Source organism: Saccoglossus kowalevskii, chromosome 6 (genome assembly GCF_978046115.1).
Source record: "Saccoglossus kowalevskii chromosome 6, keSacKowa6.1, whole genome shotgun sequence".
Classification (NCBI taxonomy): Eukaryota; Metazoa; Hemichordata; class Enteropneusta; family Harrimaniidae; genus Saccoglossus; species Saccoglossus kowalevskii.
The window spans coordinates 6,272,152-6,294,710 of record NC_140646.1 but is presented as its reverse complement, the minus strand read 5'-3'; the positions used below and the strand labels follow the sequence as shown (position 1 = coordinate 6,294,710).

The following is a 22,559-nucleotide window of genomic DNA, read 5'->3' as shown; positions in this document are numbered from 1 at the left end:
GTTGTAAAGGGTCCTGTGTTATTTGCTGTACCAACAATGTTGTCAAGGGCCCTGCGTTATTTGCTGTACCAAGATTGTTGTCAAGTGTCCTGTGTTATTTGCTGTACCAAGACTGTTGTAAAATGTCCTGTGTTATTTGCTGTACCGAGATTGTTGTCAAGGGTCCTGCGTTATTTGCTGTACCAAGACTGTTGTCAAGTGTCCTGTGTTATTTGCTGTACCAAGATTGTTGTCAAGGGTCGTGTGTTATTTCCTGTACCAACATTGTTGTAAACGGTCCTGTGTTATTTGCTGTACCAATAATGTTGTCAAGGGTCCTGTGTTATTTCCTGTACGAAGATCGTTGTTAAGTGCCCTGTGTTATTTGCTGTACCAAGATTGTTGTCAAGGGTCCTGCGTTATTTGCTGTACCAAGATTGTTGGCAAGGGTCCTGTGTTATTTGCTGTACCAAGATTGTTGTCAAGGCTCCTGCGTTATTTGCTGTACCAAGATTGTTGTCAAGGGTCTTGCGTTATTTGCTGTACCAAGATTGTTGTCAAGGGTCCTGTGTTATTTGCTGTACCAAGACTGTTGTAACAGGTCTTGTGTTATTTGCTGTACCAAGATTGTTGTCAAGGGTCCTGCGTTATTTGCAGTACCAAGACTGTTGTCAAGTGTCCTGCAATATTTTCTGTACCAAGATTGTTGTCAAGGGTTCTGTGTTATTTGCTGTACCAAGATTGTTGTCAAGGGTCCTCTGTTATTTGCTGTACCAAGACTGTTGTAACAGGTCTTGTGTTATTTGCTGTACCAACATTGTTGTAAAGGGTCCTGTGTTATTTCCTGTACCAAGATCGTTGTTAAGGGTCCTGTGTTATTTGCTGTACCAAGATCGTTGTTAAGGGTCCTGTGTTATTTCCTGTACCAACATTGTTGTAAAGGGTCCTGTGTTATTTGCTGTACCAAGACTGTTGTCAAGTGTCCTGTGTTATTTGCTGTACCAAGATTGTTGTCAAGGGCCCTGCGTTATTTGCTGTACCAAGATTGTTGTCAAGTGTCCTGTGTTATTTGCTGTACCAAGACTGTTGTCAAGGGTCCTGCATTATTTGCTGTACCAAGATTGTTGGCAAGGGTCCTGCGTTATTTGCTGTACCAAGACTGTTGTCAAGTGTCCTGTGTTATTTGCTGTACCAAGACTGTTGTAAAGTGCCCTGTGTTATTTGCTGTACCAAGATTGTTGTCAAGGGTCCTGCGTTATTTGCTGTACCAAGATTGTTGTCAAGGGTCCTGTGTTATTTGCTGTACCAACATTGTTGTAAAGGGTCCAGTGTTATTTGCTGTACCAGGATTGTTGTCAAGGGTCCTGTGTTATTTGCTGTACCAAGATCGTTGTTAAGGGTCCTGTGTTATTTGCTGTACCAAGACTGTTGTCAAGTGTCCTGTGTTATTTGCTGTACCAAGACTGTTGTAAAATGTCCTGTGTTATTTGCTGTACCGAGATTGTTGTCAAGGGTTCTGCGTTATTTGCTGTACCAAGACTGTTGTCAAGTGTCCTGTGTTATTTGCTGTACCAAGATTGTTGTCAAGGGTCGTGTGTTATTTCCTGTACCAACATTGTTGTAAAGGGTCCTGTGTTATTTGCTGTACCAACAATGTTGTCAAGGGTCCTGTGTTATTTCCTGTACCAAGATCGTTGTTAAGGGTCCTGTGTTATTTGCTGTACCAGGATTGTTGTCAAGGGTCCTGCGTTATTTGCTGTACCAAGATTGTTGTTAAGGGTCCTGTGTTATTTGCTGTACCAAGATTGTTGTAAAGGGTCCTGTGTTATTTGCTGTACCAAGACTGTTGTCAAGTGTCCTGTGTTATTTGCTGTACCAAGATTGTTGTCAAGGGTCCTGTGTTATTTGCTGTACCAAGATTGTTGGCAAGGGTCCTGCATTATTTGCTGTACCAAGATTGTTGGCAAGGGTCCTGTGTTATTTGCTGTACCAAGACTGTTGTAAAGTGCCCTGTGTTATTTGCTGTACCAAGATTGTTGTCAAGGGTCCTGCGTTATTTGCTGTACCAAGATTGTTGGCAAGCGTCCTGTGTTATTTGCTGTACCAAGATTGTTGTCAAGGCTCCTGCGTTATTTGCTGTACCAAGATTGTTGTCAAGGGTCCTGCGTTATTTGCTGTACCAAGATTGTTGTCAAGGGTCCTGTGTTATTTGCTGTACCAAGACTGTTGTAACAGGTCTTGTGTTATTTGCTGTACCAAGATTGTTGTCAAGGGTCCTGCGTTATTTGCAGTACCAAGACTGTTGTCAAGTGTCCTGCAATATTTTCTGTACCAAGATTGTTGTCAAGGGTCCTGTGTTATTTGCTGTACCAAGATTGTTGTCAAGGGTCCTCTGTTATTTGCTGTACCAAGACTGTTGTAACAGGTCTTGTGTTATTTGCTGTACCAAGATTGTTGTCAAGGGTCCTGCGTTATTTGCAGTACCAAGACTGTTGTCAAGTGTCCTGCAATATTTTCTGTACCAAGATTGTTGTCAAGGGTCCTGTGTTATTTGCTGTACCAACATTGTTGTAAAGGGTCCTGTGTTATTTGCTGTACCAACATTTTTGAAAAGGGTCCTGTGTTATTTGCTGTACCAAGATTGTTGTCAAGGGCCCTGTGTTATTTGCTGTACCAACATTGTTGTCAAGGGTCCTGTGTTATTTGCTGTACCAAGATTGTTGGCAAGGGTCCTGTGTTATTTGCTGTATCAAGATTGTTGTCATGGGTCCTGCGTTATTTGCTGTACCAAGATTGTTGTCAAGGGTCCTGTGTTATTTACTGTACCAAGATCGTTGTTAAGGGTCCTGTGTTATTTCCTGTACCAACATTGTTGTCAAGGGTCCTGCGTTATTTGCTGTACCAACATTGTTGTCAAGGGTCCTGTGTTATTTGCTGTACCAAGATTGTTGGCAAGGGTCCTGTGTTATTTGCTGTATCAAGATTGTTGTCATGGGTCCTGCGTTATTTGCTGTACCAAGATTGTTGTCAAGGGTCCTGTGTTATTTCCTGTACCAAGATCGTTGTTAAGGGTCCTGTGTTATTTCCTGTACCAAGATCGTTGTTAAGGGTCTTGTGTTATTTGCTGTACCAAGATCGTTGTTAAGGGTCCTGTGTTATTTCCTGTACCAACATTGTTGTAAAGGGTCCTGTGTTATTTCCTGTACCAAGATCGTTGTTAAGGGTCCTGTGTTATTTGCTGTACCAAGATCGTTGTTAAGGGTCCTGTGTTATTTCCTGTACCAACATTGTTGTAAAGGGTCCTGTGTTATTTGCTGTACCAACAATGTTGTCAAGGGCCCTGCGTTATTTGCTGTACCAAGATTGTTGTCAAGTGTCCTGTGTTATTTGCTGTACCAAGATTGTTGTCAAGGGTCCTGCGTTATTTGCTGTACCAAGACTGTTGTCAAGTGTCCTGTGTTATTTGCTGTACCAAGACTGTTGTAAAGTGCCCTGTGTTATTTGCTGTACCAAGATTGTTGTCAAGGGTCCTGCGTTATTTGCTGTACCAAGATTGTTGGCAAGGGTCCTGTGTTATTTGCTGTACCAAGATTGTTGTCAAGTGTCCTGTGTTATTTGCTGTACCAAGATTGTTGGCAAGGGTCCTGTGTTATTTGCTGTACCAAGACTGTTGTAAAGTGCCCTGTGTTATTTGCTGTACCAAGATTGTTGTCAAGGGTCCTGTGTTATTTGCTGTACCAAGATTGTTGTCAAGGGTCCTCTGTTATTTGCTGTACCAAGACTGTTGTAACAGGTTTGTGTTATTTGCTGTACCAAGATTGTTGTCAAGGGTCCTGCGTTATTTGCAGTACCAAGACTGTTGTCAAGTGTCCTGCAATATTTTCTGTACCAAGATTGTTGTCAAGGGTCCTGTGTTATTTGCTGTACCAACATTGTTGTAAAGGGTCCTGTGTTATTTGCTGTACCAACATTTTTGAAAAGGGTCCTGTGTTATTTGCTGTACCAAGATTGTTGTCAAGGGCCCTGTGTTATTTGCTGTACCAACATTGTTGTCAAGGGTCCTGTGTTATTTGCTGTACCAAGATTGTTGGCAAGGGTACTGTGTAATTTGCTGTATCAAGATTGTTGTCATGGGTGCTGCGTTATTTGCTGTACCAAGATTGTTGTCAAGGGTCCTGTGTTATTTCCTGTACCAAGATCGTTGTTAAGGGTCCTGTGTTATTTCCTGTACCAACATTGTTGTCAAGGGTCCTGCGTTATTTGCTGTACCAACATTGTTGTCAAGGGTCCTGTGTTATTTGCTGTACCAAGATTGTTGGCAAGGGTCCTGTGTTATTTGCTGTATCAAGATTGTTGTCATGGGTCCTGCGTTATTTGCTGTACCAAGATTGTTGTCAAGGGTCCTGTGTTATTTCCTGTACCAAGATCGTTGTTAAGGGTCCTGTGTTATTTCCTGTACCAAGATCGTTGTTAAGGGTCCTGTGTTATTTGCTGTACCAAGATCGTTGTTAAGGGTCCTGTGTTATTTCCTGTACCAACATTGTTGTAAAGGGTCCTGTGTTTTTTCCTGTACCAAGATCGTTTTAAGGGTCCTGTGTTATTTGCTGTACCAAGATCGTTGTTAAGGGTCCTGTGTTATTTCCTGTACCAACATTGTTGTAAAGGGTCCTGTGTTATTTGCTGTACCAACAATGTTGTCAAGGGCCCTGCGTTATTTGCTGTACCAAGATTGTTGTCAAGTGTCCTGTGTTATTTGCTGTACCAAGACTGTTGTCAAGGGTCCTGCGTTATTTGCTGTACCAAGACTGTTGTCAAGTGTCCTGTGTTATTTGCTGTACCAAGACTGTTGTAAAGTGCCCTGTGTTATTTGCTGTACCAAGATTGTTGTCAAGGGTCCTGCGTTATTTGCTGTACCAAGATTGTTGGCAAGGGTCCTGTGTTATTTGCTGTACCAAGATTGTTGTCAAGTGTCCTGTGTTATTTGCTGTACCAAGATTGTTGGCAAGGGTCCTGTGTTATTTGCTGTACCAAGACTGTTGTAAAGTGCCCTGTGTTATTTGCTGTACCAAGATTGTTGTCAAGGGTCCTGCGTTATTTGCTGTACGAAGATTGTTGTCAAAGGTCCTGTGTTATTTGCTGTCCCAAGACTGTTGTAACAGGTGCTGTGTTATTTGCTGTACCAAGATCGTTGTTAAGGGTCCTGTGTTATTTCCTGTACCAACATTGTTGTAAAGAGTCCTGTGTTATTTGCTGTACCAAGATTGTTGTCAAGTGTCCTGTGTTATTTGCTGTACCAAGACTGTTGTAAAATGCCCTGCGTTATTTGCTGTACCAAGATTGTTTTCAAGGGTCCTGCGTTATTTGCTGTACCAAGATTGTTTTCAAGGGTCGTGTGTTATTTGCTGTACCAAGATTGTTGTCAAGGGTCCTGCGTTATTTGCTGTACCAAGATTGTTGTCAAAGGTCCTGTGTTATTTGCTGTCCCAAGACTGTTGTAAAGGGTCCTGTGTTATTTGCTGTACCAGGATTGTTGTCAAGAGTCCTGCGTTATTTGCTGTACCAAGATTGTTGTCAAGGGTGCTGCGTTATTTGCTGTACCAAGATTGTTCTCAAGGGTCCTGCGTTATTTGCTGTACCAAGATTGTTGTCAAAGGTCCTGTGTTATTTGCTGTCCCAAGACTGTTGTAAACGGTCCTGTGTTATTTGCTGTACCAGGATTGTTGTCAAGAGTCCTGCGTTATTTGCTGTACCAAGATTGTTTTCAAGGGTCCTGTGTTATTTGCTGTACCAGGATTGTTGTCAAGGGTCCTGCGTTATTTGCTGTACCAAGATTGTTTTCAAGGGTCGTGTGTTATTTGCTGTACGAAGATTGTTGTCAAGTGTCCTGTGTCATTTGCTGTACCAAGATTGTTGTCAAGGGTGCTGCGTTATTTGCTGTACCAAGATTGTTGTCAAGGGTGCTGCGTTATTTGCTGTACCAAGATTGTTGTCAAGGGTCCTGTGTTATTTGCTGTACCAAAATTGTTGTCAGGGGTCCTGTGTTATTTGATGTACCAAGATTGTGGTTAAGGGTGCTGCGTTATTTGCTGTACGAAGACTGTAGTCAGGGGTCCAGCGTTATTTGTTGTACCAAGATTGTTGTTAAGGGTCCTGTGTTTTTTGCTGTACCAAGATTGTTGTCAAAGGTCCCGCGTTATTTGCTGTACGAAGACTGTTGTCAAGGGTTCTGCGTTATTTGCTGTACGAAGATTGTTGTCAAGGGTCGTGTGTTATTTGCTGTACCAAGACTGTTGTAAAGGGTCCTGCGTTATTTGCTGTACCAAGATTGTTGTCAAAGGTCCCGCGTTATTTGCTGTACGAAGACTGTTGTCAAGGGCGCTGCGTTATTTGTTGTACCAAGATTGTTGTTAAGGGTGCTGCGTTATTTGCTATATCTTAATTATTTGTTACAAATTTATTTGTTTGCTACATGTTAACAATACAGATAATTGTGCCAAGACTTCCATTGAGGGTCCAGCATCGTTTGATATACCAAGTAGATTGGCATTTCTCACGTTACAGTAGAACAGTGAAATTATCGACGGTAATAAAATAATATTGATGATCGATGGTTTCTTGATAGATAGATGGTGTTAGCAAGCTGCATGAAATTCGACTCGTATAGTTTTATAGTAAATAATTAACAAACTATCAAATGAGTATCTATTCAGTTACTTTATTGACACTATAACACATTACGAGAAGGAATGCACAATATGGTAATTTGGTCACGTCTACAAAGTTGAATTTGAAGACAATGAGGTTACCAAAGTTAATGTTCTGGTGTGCACAAGGTAGTAATCATGAAATCACAGAGGGTCAAATAGATTATCACAGAGACATAAGTAGGAATGTACTCCAGAACATGTATAAACGTATTGTGGTCTTGTCCATGTCCGAGACATTTTAGTCTTCAGAGACGGCAGCACGAAATTTTGCATGCGGGACGAGACCTGCGTTCTAGACCCTCTGAAACGCTATTTCCTGCATTTGAGGGCCAAATTTTGCTGACACAAAGGGTTTAGGGCGGCGCACATTTTGAGTGCACATTTCAAGTTATTTTGGTTGAATGTGTTTGTTTCTAGTGACTTAACACACACACATGGTCTATGTGGAGAACACAATACAATTATTCATTTATTCCTGCATTTCATAAATCGAAGATGTTTATTACAACTCATAGTAACCAATATTCAAAGAGTGAACTGTGCAATATCGTGTTGATGTGGGATGATATCAGTCGTCCAGAGAAGCTAATTGTGAATTATTAAGGTGTAAACTATTATTGATATGAAAAGAAGGATTCTATGTACACCACAATTCTGTTCGTCTTGTTAATATCCTGAACTGAAATAAACTTCCACAGCGTATGTTTCATTGGATTGTAATGGCTGGCATACTCATTCGAATGAAGGTGGCGCAGTAGAACAGCTGTGGTGATTGTTTGGGTAAACGCGAAACCACCATGAGTTCGCGGTTACAGGGGATTTTGCGTTTACGATATTGTTATTCAATTTAAATTTTAAAAAGACATAAATCGCCCAGACTGTGCCAGTCTAGTGGCGAAGATACACTCAGTGTTATGGTGACATATGATTAAACGGTTCAATCCATGTTTCTGATGATGTTATCATTATTGTCTGAAAACCACTTGGCTGACAATTGGTGGAAATATGTAAGAAATATGCAAGGTTGTGTTATCAAGTAGGAGAATATACAAATTGACGGAACGAAGTAAGATGATATCATCAAGTAAGAAATACACAGCGTGATGTTATAAAGTAAGAATACGTGCAACATGATGTCATCAAGTAAACAAATATGTAACGTGATCAATAAAGAATAGAGCGAATAGATAAAAAATGATTCATGAAATTTCATGCATACCTAAAACGGGTTAGAAATACAAATTCACGACCGAATATTTCAATTTATGTGGTGAAATAGCAGTTGGCATGTCGAAAATAAGGAAAATAAAATAGTCCGAATCTAAATGTCATATTGAAAGAAGTTAGACATTTGTTCGTTTGCCTCTAATGGTGGTGAGTCTTCTTGGCTTGGGTGACGTCCTAAAATTTAAAAAAAAAATGATATACGTTATTGTACATGTATTCATATTATACTCATAATATATACGTTATTGTACATGTATTCATATTATACTCATAATATATACATTATTGTACATGTATTCATATTACACTCATAATATATACGTTATTGTACATGTATTCATATTATACTCATAATATATACGTTATTGTGCATGTATTCATATTATACTCATAATATATACGTTATTGTACATGTATTCATATTATACTCATAATATATACGTTATTGTACATGTATTCATATTATACTCATAATATATACATGTATTCATATTACACTCATAATATATACGTTATTGTACATGTATTCATATTATACTCATAATATATACATTATTGTACATGTATTCATATTACACTCATATTATATATATGTATTCATATTACACTCATAATATATACGTTATTGTACATGTATTCATATTATACTCATAATATATACGTTATTGTACATGTATTCATATTATACTCATAATATATACGTTATTGTATATGTATTCATATTACACTCATAATATATACGTTATTGTATATGTATTCATATTATACTCATAATATATACATTATTGTACATGTATTCATATTATACTCATAATATATACGTTATTGTACATGTATTCATATTATACTCATAATATATACATTATTGTACATGTATTCATATTATACTCATAATATATACGTTATTGTACATGTATTCATATTATACTCATAATATATACGTTATTGTATATGTATTCATATTATACTCATAATATATACATTATTGTACATGTATTCATATTATACTCATAATATATACGTTATTGTACATGTATTCATATTATACTCATAATATATACGTTATTGTACATGTATTCATATTATACTCATAATATATACGTTATTGTACATGTATTCATATTATACTCATAATACATACGTTATTGTACATGTATTCATATTATACTCATAATATATACGTTATTGTACATGTATTCATATTACACTCATAATATATACGTTATTGTACATGTATTCATATTATACTCATAATATATACGTTATTGTACATGTATTCATATTACACTCATAATATATACGTTATTGTACATGTATTCATATTACACTCATAATATATACGTTATTGTACATGTATTCATATTACACTCATAATATATACGTTATTGTACATGTATTCATATTACACTCATAATATATACGTTATTGTACATGTATTCATATTACACTCATAATATATACGTTATTGTATATGTATTCATATTACACTCATAATATATACGTTATTGTATATGTATTCATATTATACTCATAATATATACATTATTGTACATGTATTCATATTATACTCATAATATATACGTTATTGTACATGTATTCATATTATACTCATAATATATACATTATTGTACATGTATTCATATTACACTCATAATATATACGTTATTGTACATGTATTCATATTATACTCATAATATATACGTTATTGTACATGTATTCATATTATACTCATAATATATACGTTATTGTACATGTATTCATATTATACTCATAATATATACGTTATTGTACATGTATTCATATTATACTCATAATATATACGTTATTGTGCATGTATTCATATTATACTCATAATATATACGTTATTGTACATGTATTCATATTACACTCATAATATATACGTTATTGTACATGTATTCATATTATACTCATAATATATACGTTATTGTACATGTATTCATATTATACTCATAATACATACGTTATTGTACATGTATTCATATTATACTCATAATATATACGTTATTGTACATGTATTCATATTACACTCATAATATATACGTTATTGTACATGTATTCATATTATACTCATAATATATACGTTATTGTATATGTATTCATATTATACTCATAATATATACGTTATTGTACATGTATTCATATTATACTCATAATATATACGTTATTGTACATGTATTCATATTATACTCATAATATATACGTTATTGTACATGTATTCATATTATACTCATAATATATACGTTATTGTACATGTATTCATATTATACTCATAATATATACGTTATTGTACATGTATTCATATTACACTCATAATATATACGTTATTGTACATGTATTCATATTATACTCATAATATATACGTTATTGTACATGTATTCATATTATACTCATAATATATACGTTATTGTACATGTATTCATATTATACTCATAATATATACGTTATTGTGCATGTATTCATATTACACTCATAATATATACGTTATTGTACATGTATTCATATTACACTCATAATATATACGTTATTGTACATGTATTCATATTATACTCATAATATATACGTTATTGTACATGTATTCATATTATACTCATAATATATACGTTATTGTACATGTATTCATATTACACTCATAATATATACGTTATTGTACATGTATTCATATTACAGTCATAATATATACGTTATTGTACATGTATTCATATAATACTCATAATATATACGTTATTGTACATGTATTCATATTATACTCATAATATATACATGTATTCATATTACACTCATAATATATACGTTATTGTACATGTATTCATATTATACTCATATCATATACGTTATTGTACATGTATTCATATTATACTCATAATATATACGTTATTGAACATGTATTCATATTACACTCATAATATATACGTTATTGTACATGTATTCATATTATACTCATAATATATACGTTATTGTACATGTATTCATATTATACTCATAATATATACGTTATTGTACATGTATTCATATTACACTCATAATATATACGTTATTGTATATGTATTCATATTATACTCATAATATATACGTTATTGTACATGTATTCATATTATACTCATAATATATACGTTATTGTACATGTATTCATATTATACTCATAATATATACGTTATTGTACATGTATTCATATTACACTCATAATATATACGTTATTGTACATGTATTCATATTATACTCATAATATATACGTTATTGTACATGTATTCATATTATATTCATAATATATACGTTATTGTACATGTATTCATATTATACTCATAATATATACGTTATTGTACATGTATTCATATTACACTCATAATATATACGTTATTGTACATGTATTCATATTATACTCATAATATATACGTTATTGTACATGTATTCATATTACACTCATAATATATACGTTATTGTACATGTATTCATATTACACTCATAATATATACGTTATTGTACATGTATTCATATTATACTCATAATATATACGTTATTGTACATGTATTCATATTACACTCATAATATATACGTTATTGTACATGTATTCATATTATACTCATAATATATACGTTATTGTACATGTATTCATATTATACTCATAATATATACGTTATTGTACATGTATTCATATTACACTCATAATATATACGTTATTGTACATGTATTCATATTACACTCATAATATATACGTTATTGTACATGTATTCATATTATACTCATAATACATACGTTATTGTACATGTATTCATATTATACTCATAATATATACGTTATTGTACATGTATTCATATTATACTCATAATATATACGTTATTGTACATGTATTCATATTACACTCATAATATATACGTTATTGTACATGTATTCATATTACACTCATAATATATACGTTATTGTACATGTATTCATATTATACTCATAATATATACGTTATTGTACATGTATTCATATTACACTCATAATATATACGTTATTGTACATGTATTCATATTATACTCATAATATATACGTTATTGTACATGTATTCATATTATACTCATAATATATACGTTATTGTACATGTATTCATATTACACTCATAATATATACGTTATTGTACATGTATTCATATTACACTCATAATATATACGTTATTGTACATGTATTCATATTATACTCATAATATATACGTTATTGTACATGTATTCATATTACACTCATAATATATACGTTATTGTACATGTATTCATATTATACTCATAATACATACGTTATTGTACATGTATTCATATTATACTCATAATATATACGTTATTGTACATGTATTCATATTATACTCATAATATATACGTTATTGTACATGTATTCATATTACACTCATAATATATACGTTATTGTACATGTATTCATATTACACTCATAATATATACGTTATTGTACATGTATTCATATTATACTCATAATATATACGTTATTGTACATGTATTCATATTACACTCATAATATATACGTTATTGTACATGTATTCATATTATACTCATAATATATACGTTATTGTACATGTATTCATATTATACTCATAATATATACGTTATTGTACATGTATTCATATTACACTCATAATATATACGTTATTGTACATGTATTCATATTACACTCATAATATATACGTTATTGTACATGTATTCATATTATACTCATAATATATACATGTATTCATATTACACTCATAATATATACGTTATTGTACATGTATTCATATTACACTCATAATATATACGTTATTGTACATGTATTCATATTATACTCATAATATATACGTTATTGTACATGTATTCATATTATACTCATAATATGTACGTTATTGTACATGTATTAATATTACACTCATAATTTGTTTATTATTTTAGTGTTTACAACTGTTATTTCATTCTGAGCATGACAAAATGGGCTTATTTATCGAAAAAAACACTACGGTAAAAACATTCTGTTTGCCACATTGTGAATTTTTTTCGTTTTATTGCAGAAAAATACAGTATTTTTTCAAGTAATATCATATTCATTGTTCTTATTCATATATGAGATTTTAAACACTCTACATATTTTGTAATTTCGTTCAGCTTCTTTCAGTCATAATTTGCGACAAAAGAGTGAATAGAGAATACAGCAAATTATAATTTGTCTTTAACATTCACGAGTAACTATTAATAGTGTGCGTATGGAATAAATTTCCTTGTGAATTATTCTTACTAAATTTCTTAATTTTATTGTAAAAATCAGTTGTTTTCAGTTGTTGTTTCTTTTTTAAAAACGAAGGAATTTCACAATGTCGAAAACCGAAAGTCGTTATTGTAGTTATAATAGAACACTAAGTGACAAGTAGTTTACGTGCCCGAAATATGGGTAGACGTTCGATTGTCCACCCACATAATTTGAATTTGATTAATTATTACAGCCAGAGGGAAATGTAATAAATGTCAGTGTTGTTTCAGAAACCGGAACTGTTTGAACGGCGGGAGACTCTAAAACCGAACAACCTGAAAAGCGTGGTGATACAATTAAGGAGTAACTTACGGCAGCCATAGTCACAGTTCGCTGGGCAATATTCAATTTGCATTTCCATCATAGTGTCACAGTTTTCAGATGTATCAATCTCTTTACAGAAACTCCAGTCTTCATAAAACTGAGGATTTTCACATTTGTCTGTAATTGGGAATCAGGGTATTATAATTTTGTTTATTTATTTATTGGATACATATGATGTGGCGCCCCCAATTCATTGCAGCAACAGTACTACATGGATTCCCTTGATATTGTTAAAGCCCCATGACGACATTTTGATAAGATACTAAACGTGTCACTAATTCAACTGTAGTTTTCTAGTATGACATGCACAATGAATACATTAGTTAGCATTGCATGATAGGAATCGTTCTTAGTCGCATTTCCTATAATTCAAATCTGCATGACGTTAGTGGCATGTTGCTAACACGGTTTACCGTACACAACTATTTTATTTTGTGCATTATTATACGTCTTTGTATGGAACTGCTTCTAAAAAGTGGGAAATCTCTTTACATTTGAATTACATCAGCACCCACTACGGCGTAGTTAATAATTTGGCCACATACCTTCGCAATCAAATCCCATTCCGAAATTACACTGACAAGTACAAGTGGTCACGTCAAGAACGCCCTCGCCGACGCCAGGATGATTACAGGTCTTCAGACATTCTGTAAAATGAAATACAGTTTATAATGCTTGGTGTGATTACGTTTTCAGGCTGATTATTTTCACACGCATGACTTTTCATCCAACAATTCACTGAAGTGTAAAAGACCACGATTGTCACTATCAGTCTTACGAAAAACTTAGAAGAACATGTCACGCGATAGTATGCAAATTACTGTGTGGTCACGCGTGCTTGCATGCCTCTCTTGTTATCCAATCATATATGGTCACAATGGGTCTACTCACCACACGAAACACTGTTCATGCAATCATTCACTGAAATATAAACAAAAAAGACGACTGAGTAAATTCAATTATGATCTATAACATTACTAATATTGAAATACGATGAAACCTTACTCAGCCAATGACGTCACCCATGACGTCAAACTCTATAGATTCATTCTCTGCGCTTACACAAAAGCTAACGTCATTGAGCCGTGTGTGTAACCGGAAAGTACTCGAGTTGAGTCGTTCTTGTCCAACCAGAACCTCTACTTCGCAATCCCACATTAAGCCGTTGTATTCTTTTACTTTTAAGTTGTAATGAATTAATCTATGTCGATTTGTTTGTGCAATAACTCCTGAAATGGTTTGCAAAGTCATGTGAAACAAAACACATATGAAAAAAAAATGTGTCAAAAACACCACAAACGTTAAATTGTACTGGTCGGAGAAGACTTCAAACGTTACTCTAAACCTAAACACCGCACTTACCACATAAACCTTCCTCACAGAACCCGGCTGAGGCACCACATTTAGAGCAAACTGGACCGAGTTGAAATGGTTGTTCGAATGGTGTGGATCTACACAAGATAAAATAAATATTATACATAATTAAATAAATAGGTAATCCCAACACACATAACGGGAGTTCGTATGCCTATACATACACCCTTCATTTGATTAAAGAATATTTCACTATTGATATTAGCGTTAATGTGTTTCCATGACTACAACTGATACTGGAGGCAGAAACACACGGGATTTATATGTTCTTAGTAACGGGGGTCAGTTCATTTATCTCTAAGAAAAACAATATTCAGATCAAATAAATTAACTTGTACAATTTGACACATCACTGTACTCACCCTACGTCATAAATGCAGACGAGGAATATTCCCATGATGCCATCGTGAACGCAACTTGGATTTACACTACACCCCAAACGCGATGCTTCTGCCCAGGCAAGCTGAAAACCAGATAGTGGATATAATAATCACGATTATCAGCTAAAGCATCGCAATGATGACGTCACATGGGTGGAATATTAAATATTATTAGTGAAAAACAAATCCGCGTGAGAAGTTCTATCAAATACATGTACGGAGAATAATTCCCTCACTAAGAAAAATGATACAGTCTGATTTCTAGTTATAAACTTCTGGCTGTAGTTGCTCAGTATAAAGCGCAAGTAAAATGAACCCCCAGAGATTACGGATAGACTTTTTATGTGCATGTGCACATGGCGAAATGGAGTGCAGTCTAATTTGGCTAATGACTTTTAATTTGCATATTTTTGAGAAAACACATAACCAAAAATGGATAGTATGATCTTTACATTTTAGTCAGGTATAATGTATAGTTCTCAAGATACGAGTATTTTGCATTCCATGAACATACCGCATTCACTATGCGAATATTTGACCACATACTTGTATAGGAAATTAAATGTATAACTAGATACATTATTTGGGTTTTACGTTATGAGGATTTCAAAATGTAAAATTTCAGGTAATTATCAGACAGACTCATTAAAAACAAAATTACACTTTGATTGCTTTGACATGAACAAACCTTACAGACTTTATGTTGAGACTAAAAATTGCTGACATAGCCCCTGTCTGAATTGCTGACATAGCCCCTGTCTAAAATTGCTGACATAGCCCCTGTCTAAAATTGCTGACATAGCCCCTGTCTGAATTGCTGACATAGCCCCTGTCTGAAATAATTTGTACACATTTATGTGGTGCAGAAATACCTGAATAAAATCGTCACATCTTTTATCCAGCGGTTTGCAAGATTGCCATTCATAGTTGTAATACTCTCGTTGGTTGAACCATCCTTCGATAATCTCTCGTATTGACGTATTCACCGCAAATGCTATGTTTCGTCCAGTTTCACGGGGCTGTGCTTCGTCGATAAAACCATCGTACGACCCCAAATCCACCTTTCGGTAATTCCCTACATTTTCACAGATAGCGAATTCACTGGCTTGCTTTGCTAACTCTGTGTCCCACTCCTGTAGAAAATAATTGCAGTACGAATGTCAGGTTGTAGTGTAACCAACTTTACGTTTGATCGTTTGAGTGTACGTGATTGTTGTAAGCAAGGTGCACATTTTCCTTTATGTAAGCAACATACCCATTGAATACCATCATTCAATGTTCTATTATGTAAGAGATATGTTTATTGGATCACTTAATTTTCACGTTAGTCCATGGATCAGGTAACACAATGTTTCCTCTATGTGATAACATGTCAACTGATATCTGTATCTATCTGAAATCTCGTCTTTCCACAAACAAAATAAATAAATTAATACTAGGATAGATAAATAGTTTACTGAATGTCGAAGTATATATTGATACGTGTAAAAATCAGTTATAACTGGCGACCGATCATTGAAACGATATTATTTTTTTTTTGGCATTGACGTAACAAATTTGTATTCACAAAATGTGGTTCCTCTTAAAATGATTAAAGTGACTGATTTTATTCAAAGCTGATGAAACCTTCAAAAGTAAACTTCGGAAATTAACCCAGCATGATATTTTTAGCAATGACACAACGTGTTCACTTTGCAAAATTGCGCTGTATATGAACGTCACGAATGGGATGCAAACTGAGATGATATATCCACCACCATTAGCTTTCCAATTAGTTATTAGATACTGATCCACGATTTCCTTCCAACTTATATGACAACAAATATATTGTATGCCTGACCTATAGATGTTCCACGCTTGCAATCTGTAATGTTTGCCTGTGACAACAGCTGAGTCTGATTAGTCACCATGTATATGAACAATGCTTTTTGCCAGATTAAGGAAGTGTACACATGGTAATATTGTGCGATGGCCATGGATACTTAAGTTACATTGGATTTCCAATATGCAATTAAGCATAATCGCATTACAGAACTATTATACGTGTCGAACATTTCAAAGAACAGCCTTTATATAAATATACATTATACCAAGTAAAAATCATCCCCATACATTTCGTTATATTCGTCCGTTACTGCCATTTTAAACAAATAAAAATCGGAATCGCATGTGATTGCTCCTAACTAATTAGGTGGTGGCGGTAGGCGAAAGATTAGACCAAAACACACAATAATGAAACACAAATACGAAGCCGATTTTTAAAATTGTTGAAACAGTATAACGTAGATAGGGCATACACCCTCTGTATGTATTCTCTCATTTTAGTGTTGGATGTGCACACAGGTTTGAGCTGTAGCGTATTCACACCAAACACTTTAAAACCACGTATCACATATATACTCTTTACCGGATAGTAACTATCAAATAAAATCCATCTTTTCATATCATCATGGGTACACATTCAACATTTTGACATATCGTTACCATGGTTTATACTATGAATAATAACTTTTAACCGCAAACAATGTGTCAGCTATATGACGCCATTAACTTGAAATTACGTCATAGATGTTGAATTGCAGGTTTCATGGTTTCATGGGCGTTGCTCGGTATATGTTCCATGTCACGTATTCAGCACGTGTACAAATGCACGCTACACGACGGCAGCTGTCATATAACTACAACTACCCGGATTCTAAATTATCTGTGTATTTTTTCTCAAATTATCACGTTGTCCGCGAGTCTTAGCACCAAACGTCACATTATCTACAGATAGCACCTCATATCTCGTGAATATTGTTTATTACACAAATAACAATCACAATGCACTCACCCAAATATTATATTTGAAATCTTACAGAATCGACTTGCCATGCTGCATTGTTAAACTAAAAGACGATGATACAAGCAATATTGGCCGATGTAGTCGTGATTTTATGTTGCTTAATAAGACCCATACAATACTAATCTAAAACTAAACAAAAAATGAATTTAATGAAAATAACAATCACTACACAACCGCGAATATGTTTTCATTTTCTCTTCACGATTTTCCGGTAGGGTACTTACATGAGCTTCCGCAATGTAGTGTTTCATCTACCTACACAGGAAGTAGGGTACTTACATGAGCTTCCGCAATGTAGTGTTTCATCTACCTACACAGGAAGTAGGGTACTTACATAAGCTTCCGCAATGTAGTGTTTCATCTACCTACACAGGAAGTAGGGTACTTACATGAGCTTCCGCAATGTAGTGTTTCATCTACCTACACAGGAAGTAGGGTACTTACATGAGCTTCCGCAATGTAGTGTTTCATCTACCTACACAGGAAGTAGGGTACTTACATGAGCTTCCGCAATGCAGTCTTTCATCTACCTCCACAGGAAGTAGGTACTTACATGAGCTTCCGCAATGTAGTGTTTCATCTACCTACACAGGAAGTAGGGTACTTACATGAGCTTCCGCAATGTAGTGTTTCATCTACCTACACAGGAAGTAGGGTACTTACATGAGCTTCCGCAATCTAGTGTTTCATCCACCTACACAGGAAGTAGGGTACTTACATGAGCTTCCGCAATGTAGTGTTTCATCTACCTACACAGGAAGTAGGGTACTTACATGAGCTTCCGCAATGTAGTGTTTCATCTACCTACACAGGAAGTAGGGTACTTACATGAGCTTCCGCAATGTAGTGTTTCGTCTACCTACACAGGAAGTAGGGTACTTACATGAGCTTCCGCAATGTAGTGTTTCGTCTACCTACACAGGAAGTAGGGTACTTACATGAGCTTCCGCAATGTAGTGTTTCGTCTACCTACACAGGAAGTAGGGTACTTACATGAGCTTCCGCAATGTAGTGTTTCGTCTACCTACACAGGAAGTAGGGTACTTACATGAGCTTCCGCAATGTAGTGTTTCGTCTACCTACACAGGAAGTAGGGTACTTACATGAGCTTCCGCAATGTAGTGTTTCGTCTACCTACACAGGAAGTAGGGTACTTACATGAGCTTCCGCAATGTAGTGTTTCATCTACCTACACAGGAAGTAGGGTACTTACATGAGATTCCGCAATGTAGTGTTTCATCTACCTACACAGGAAGTAGGGTACTTACATGAGCTTCCGCAATGTAGTGTTTCATCTACCTACACAGGAAGTAGGGTACTTACATGAGCTTCCGCAATGTAGTGTTTCATCTACCTACACAGGAAGTAGGGTACTTACATGAGCTTCCGCAATGTAGTGTTTCGTCTACCTACACAGGAAGTAGGGTACTTACATAAGCTTCCGCAATGTAGTGTTTCATCTACCTACACAGGAAGTAGGGTACTTACATGAGCTTCCGCAATGTAGTGTTTCGTCTACCTACACAGGAAGTAGGGTACTTACATGAGCTTCCGCAATGTAGTGTTTCGTCTACCTACACAGGAAGTAGGGTACTTACATGAGCTTCCGCAATGTAGTGTTTCGTCTACCTACACAGGAAGTAGGGTACTTACATGAGCTTCCGCAATGTAGTGTTTCATCTACCTACACAGGAAGTAGGGTACTTACATGAGATTCCGCAATGTAGTGTTTCATCTACCTACACAGGAAGTAGGGTACTTACATGAGCTTCCGCAATGTAGTGTTTCATCTACCTACACAGGAAGTAGGGTACTTACATGAGCTTCCGCAATGTAGTGTTTCATCTACCTACACAGGAAGTAGGGTACTTACATGAGCTTCCGCAATGTAGTGTTTCGTCTACCTACACAGGAAGTAGGGTACTTACATAAGCTTCCGCAATGTAGTGTTTCATCTACCTACACAGGAAGTAGGGTACTTACATGAGATTCCGCAATGTAGTGTTTCATCTACCTACACAGGAAGTAGGGTACTTACATGAGCTTCCGCAATGTAGTGTTTCATCTACCTACACAGGAAGTAGGGTACTTACATAAGCTTCCGCAATGTAGTGTTTCATCTACCTACACAGGAAGTAGGGTACTTACATGAGCTTCCGCAATGTAGTGTTTCATCTACCTACACAGGAAGTAGGGTACTTACATGAGCTTCCGCAATGTAGTGTTTCATCTACCTACACAGGAAGTAGGGTACTTACATGAGCTTCCGCAATGCAGTCTTTCATCTACCTCCACAGGAAGTAGGTACTTACATGAGCTTCCGCAATGTAGTGTTTCATCTACCTACACAGGAAGTAGGGTACTTACATGAGCTTCCGCAATGTAGTGTTTCATCTACCTACACAGGAAGTAGGGTACTTACATGAGCTTCCGCAATCTAGTGTTTCATCCACCTACACAGGAAGTAGGGTACTTACATGAGCTTCCGCAATGTAGTGTTTCATCTACCTACACAGGAAGTAGGGTACTTACATGAGCTTCCGCAATGTAGTGTTTCATCTACCTACACAGGAAGTAGGGTACTTACATGAGCTTCCGCAATGTAGTGTTTCGTCTACCTACACAGGAAGTAGGGTACTTACATGAGCTTCCGCAATGTAGTGTTTCGTCTACCTACACAGGAAGTAGGGTACTTACATGAGCTTCCGCAATGTAGTGTTTCGTCTACCTACACAGGAAGTAGGGTACTTACATGAGCTTCCGCAATGTAGTGTTTCGTCTACCTACACAGGAAGTAGGGTACTTACATGAGCTTCCGCAATGTAGTGTTTCGTCTACCTACACAGGAAGTAGGGTACTTACATGAGCTTCCGCAATGTAGTGTTTCGTCTACCTACACAGGAAGTAGGGTACTTACATGAGCTTCCGCAATGTAGTGTTTCATCTACCTACACAGGAAGTAGGGTACTTACATGAGATTCCGCAATGTAGTGTTTCATCTACCTACACAGGAAGTAGGGTACTTACATGAGCTTCCGCAATGTAGTGTTTCATCTACCTACACAGGAAGTAGGGTACTTACATGAGCTTCCGCAATGTAGTGTTTCATCTACCTACACAGGAAGTAGGGTACTTACATGAGCTTCCGCAATGTAGTGTTTCGTCTACCTACACAGGAAGTAGGGTACTTACATGAGCTTCCGCAATGTAGTGTTTCTTCTACCTACACAGGAAGTAGGGTACTTACATGAGATTCCGCAATGTAGTGTTTCATCTACCTACACAGGAAGTAGGGTACTTACATGAGCTTCCACAATGTAGTGTTTCATCTACCTACACAGGAAGTAGGGTACTTACATGAGCTTCCGCAATGTGGTGTTTCATCTACCTACACAGGAAGTAGGGTACTTACATGAGCTTCCGCAATGTAGTGTTTCATCTACCTACACAGGAAGTAGGGTACTTACATGAGCTTCCGCAATGTAGTGTTTCATCTACCTACACAGGAAGTAGGGTACTTACATGAGCTTCCGCAATGTAGTGTTTCATCTACCTACACAGGACATATCATCAAGCACAAACTAATAAGAAAAGGTCATTATATCAACATTTCATTCCTCCCAGCAACAATATGTATTATTTTATTTGTTCCTATGCTCAATACCAATATCAGCAATTATTATACTAACATATTAAAATCAGTTATATGTAATACAGTATTTACATATCTAATGTGTCCGTTAACATATACCGGGGTAGGCTCTGTGTTAACAGATCCCGGGTTGCTGTAGGGAAGAAAATAGATAAAACAAACAAAACAAAAATACGAGGGTATCAATATCGCTCAGTAGCTGGCTTTCAGTTATTTAACATGGAAGACGCATTCAGTTGTAGTGAAAAGGTTTATGTCAGGTCACAGTTACAGTAACCGTGGTCAGATCCAGTTTTAGTTGCTTTCGGTGTCACACTGTTTTATTCTGTATTTTTTTCGACATTTTTAGCAGATTTAAATGCAACTCATTTGGTTATGCTGACGATCTAACGCTATAAGATAATACGTCATGTAAATGACTATCGAATTGCAAGAGGATATTAATTCCTTGTCAAAGTGGTCAGACATATGGAAAATGACGCTAAGTTACTCAAATCTCGTTGTTCTGGGACATTAAAATGTGTGCCAATTGTCAACGCAACAAACATTTACTTGATGAGGTAACCTGACGCAGTGATTTAGAGGTTCTACTAGACTCTAAGTTAACTTTTACGAACCATGTTTTATGTATAGTTTCTACTTTGATTAAAACACTAGACATAATTATGATATTTTGATCTATGAGTGACCTCACCGCTCTCTACATAACGTTTATCAGGACAAAGCTGGAGTATGCATGTGGTATTTGGAATAGTATTGGCAACGGTGTGCTATGACGTGCTCGAATC

General features: G+C 35.6%; 1 protein-coding gene across 1 annotated transcript in view; it reads right to left on the bottom strand.

Annotated features, from left to right (window-relative positions):
* Positions 1 to 6,674: 6,674 nt before the first annotated feature.
* The window catches only part of LOC100377415 (cysteine-rich venom protein VAR5-like), a 29,719-nt gene continuing 13,834 nt past the window's right edge, over positions 6,675 to 22,559 (bottom strand). The window contains exons 3-9 of the mRNA XM_085500730.1: positions 16,147 to 16,407; positions 15,257 to 15,357; positions 14,883 to 14,971; positions 14,412 to 14,441; positions 14,066 to 14,167; positions 13,509 to 13,637; positions 6,675 to 8,087 (exon numbers count right to left, since the gene is read on the bottom strand). Coding sequence (XP_085356856.1) covers positions 8,008 to 8,087; positions 13,509 to 13,637; positions 14,066 to 14,167; positions 14,412 to 14,441; positions 14,883 to 14,971; positions 15,257 to 15,357; positions 16,147 to 16,407 — 792 coding nt within the window. The 3' untranslated portion in view covers positions 6,675 to 8,007. The remainder of the gene's footprint in view (positions 8,088 to 13,508; positions 13,638 to 14,065; positions 14,168 to 14,411; positions 14,442 to 14,882; positions 14,972 to 15,256; positions 15,358 to 16,146; positions 16,408 to 22,559) is intronic.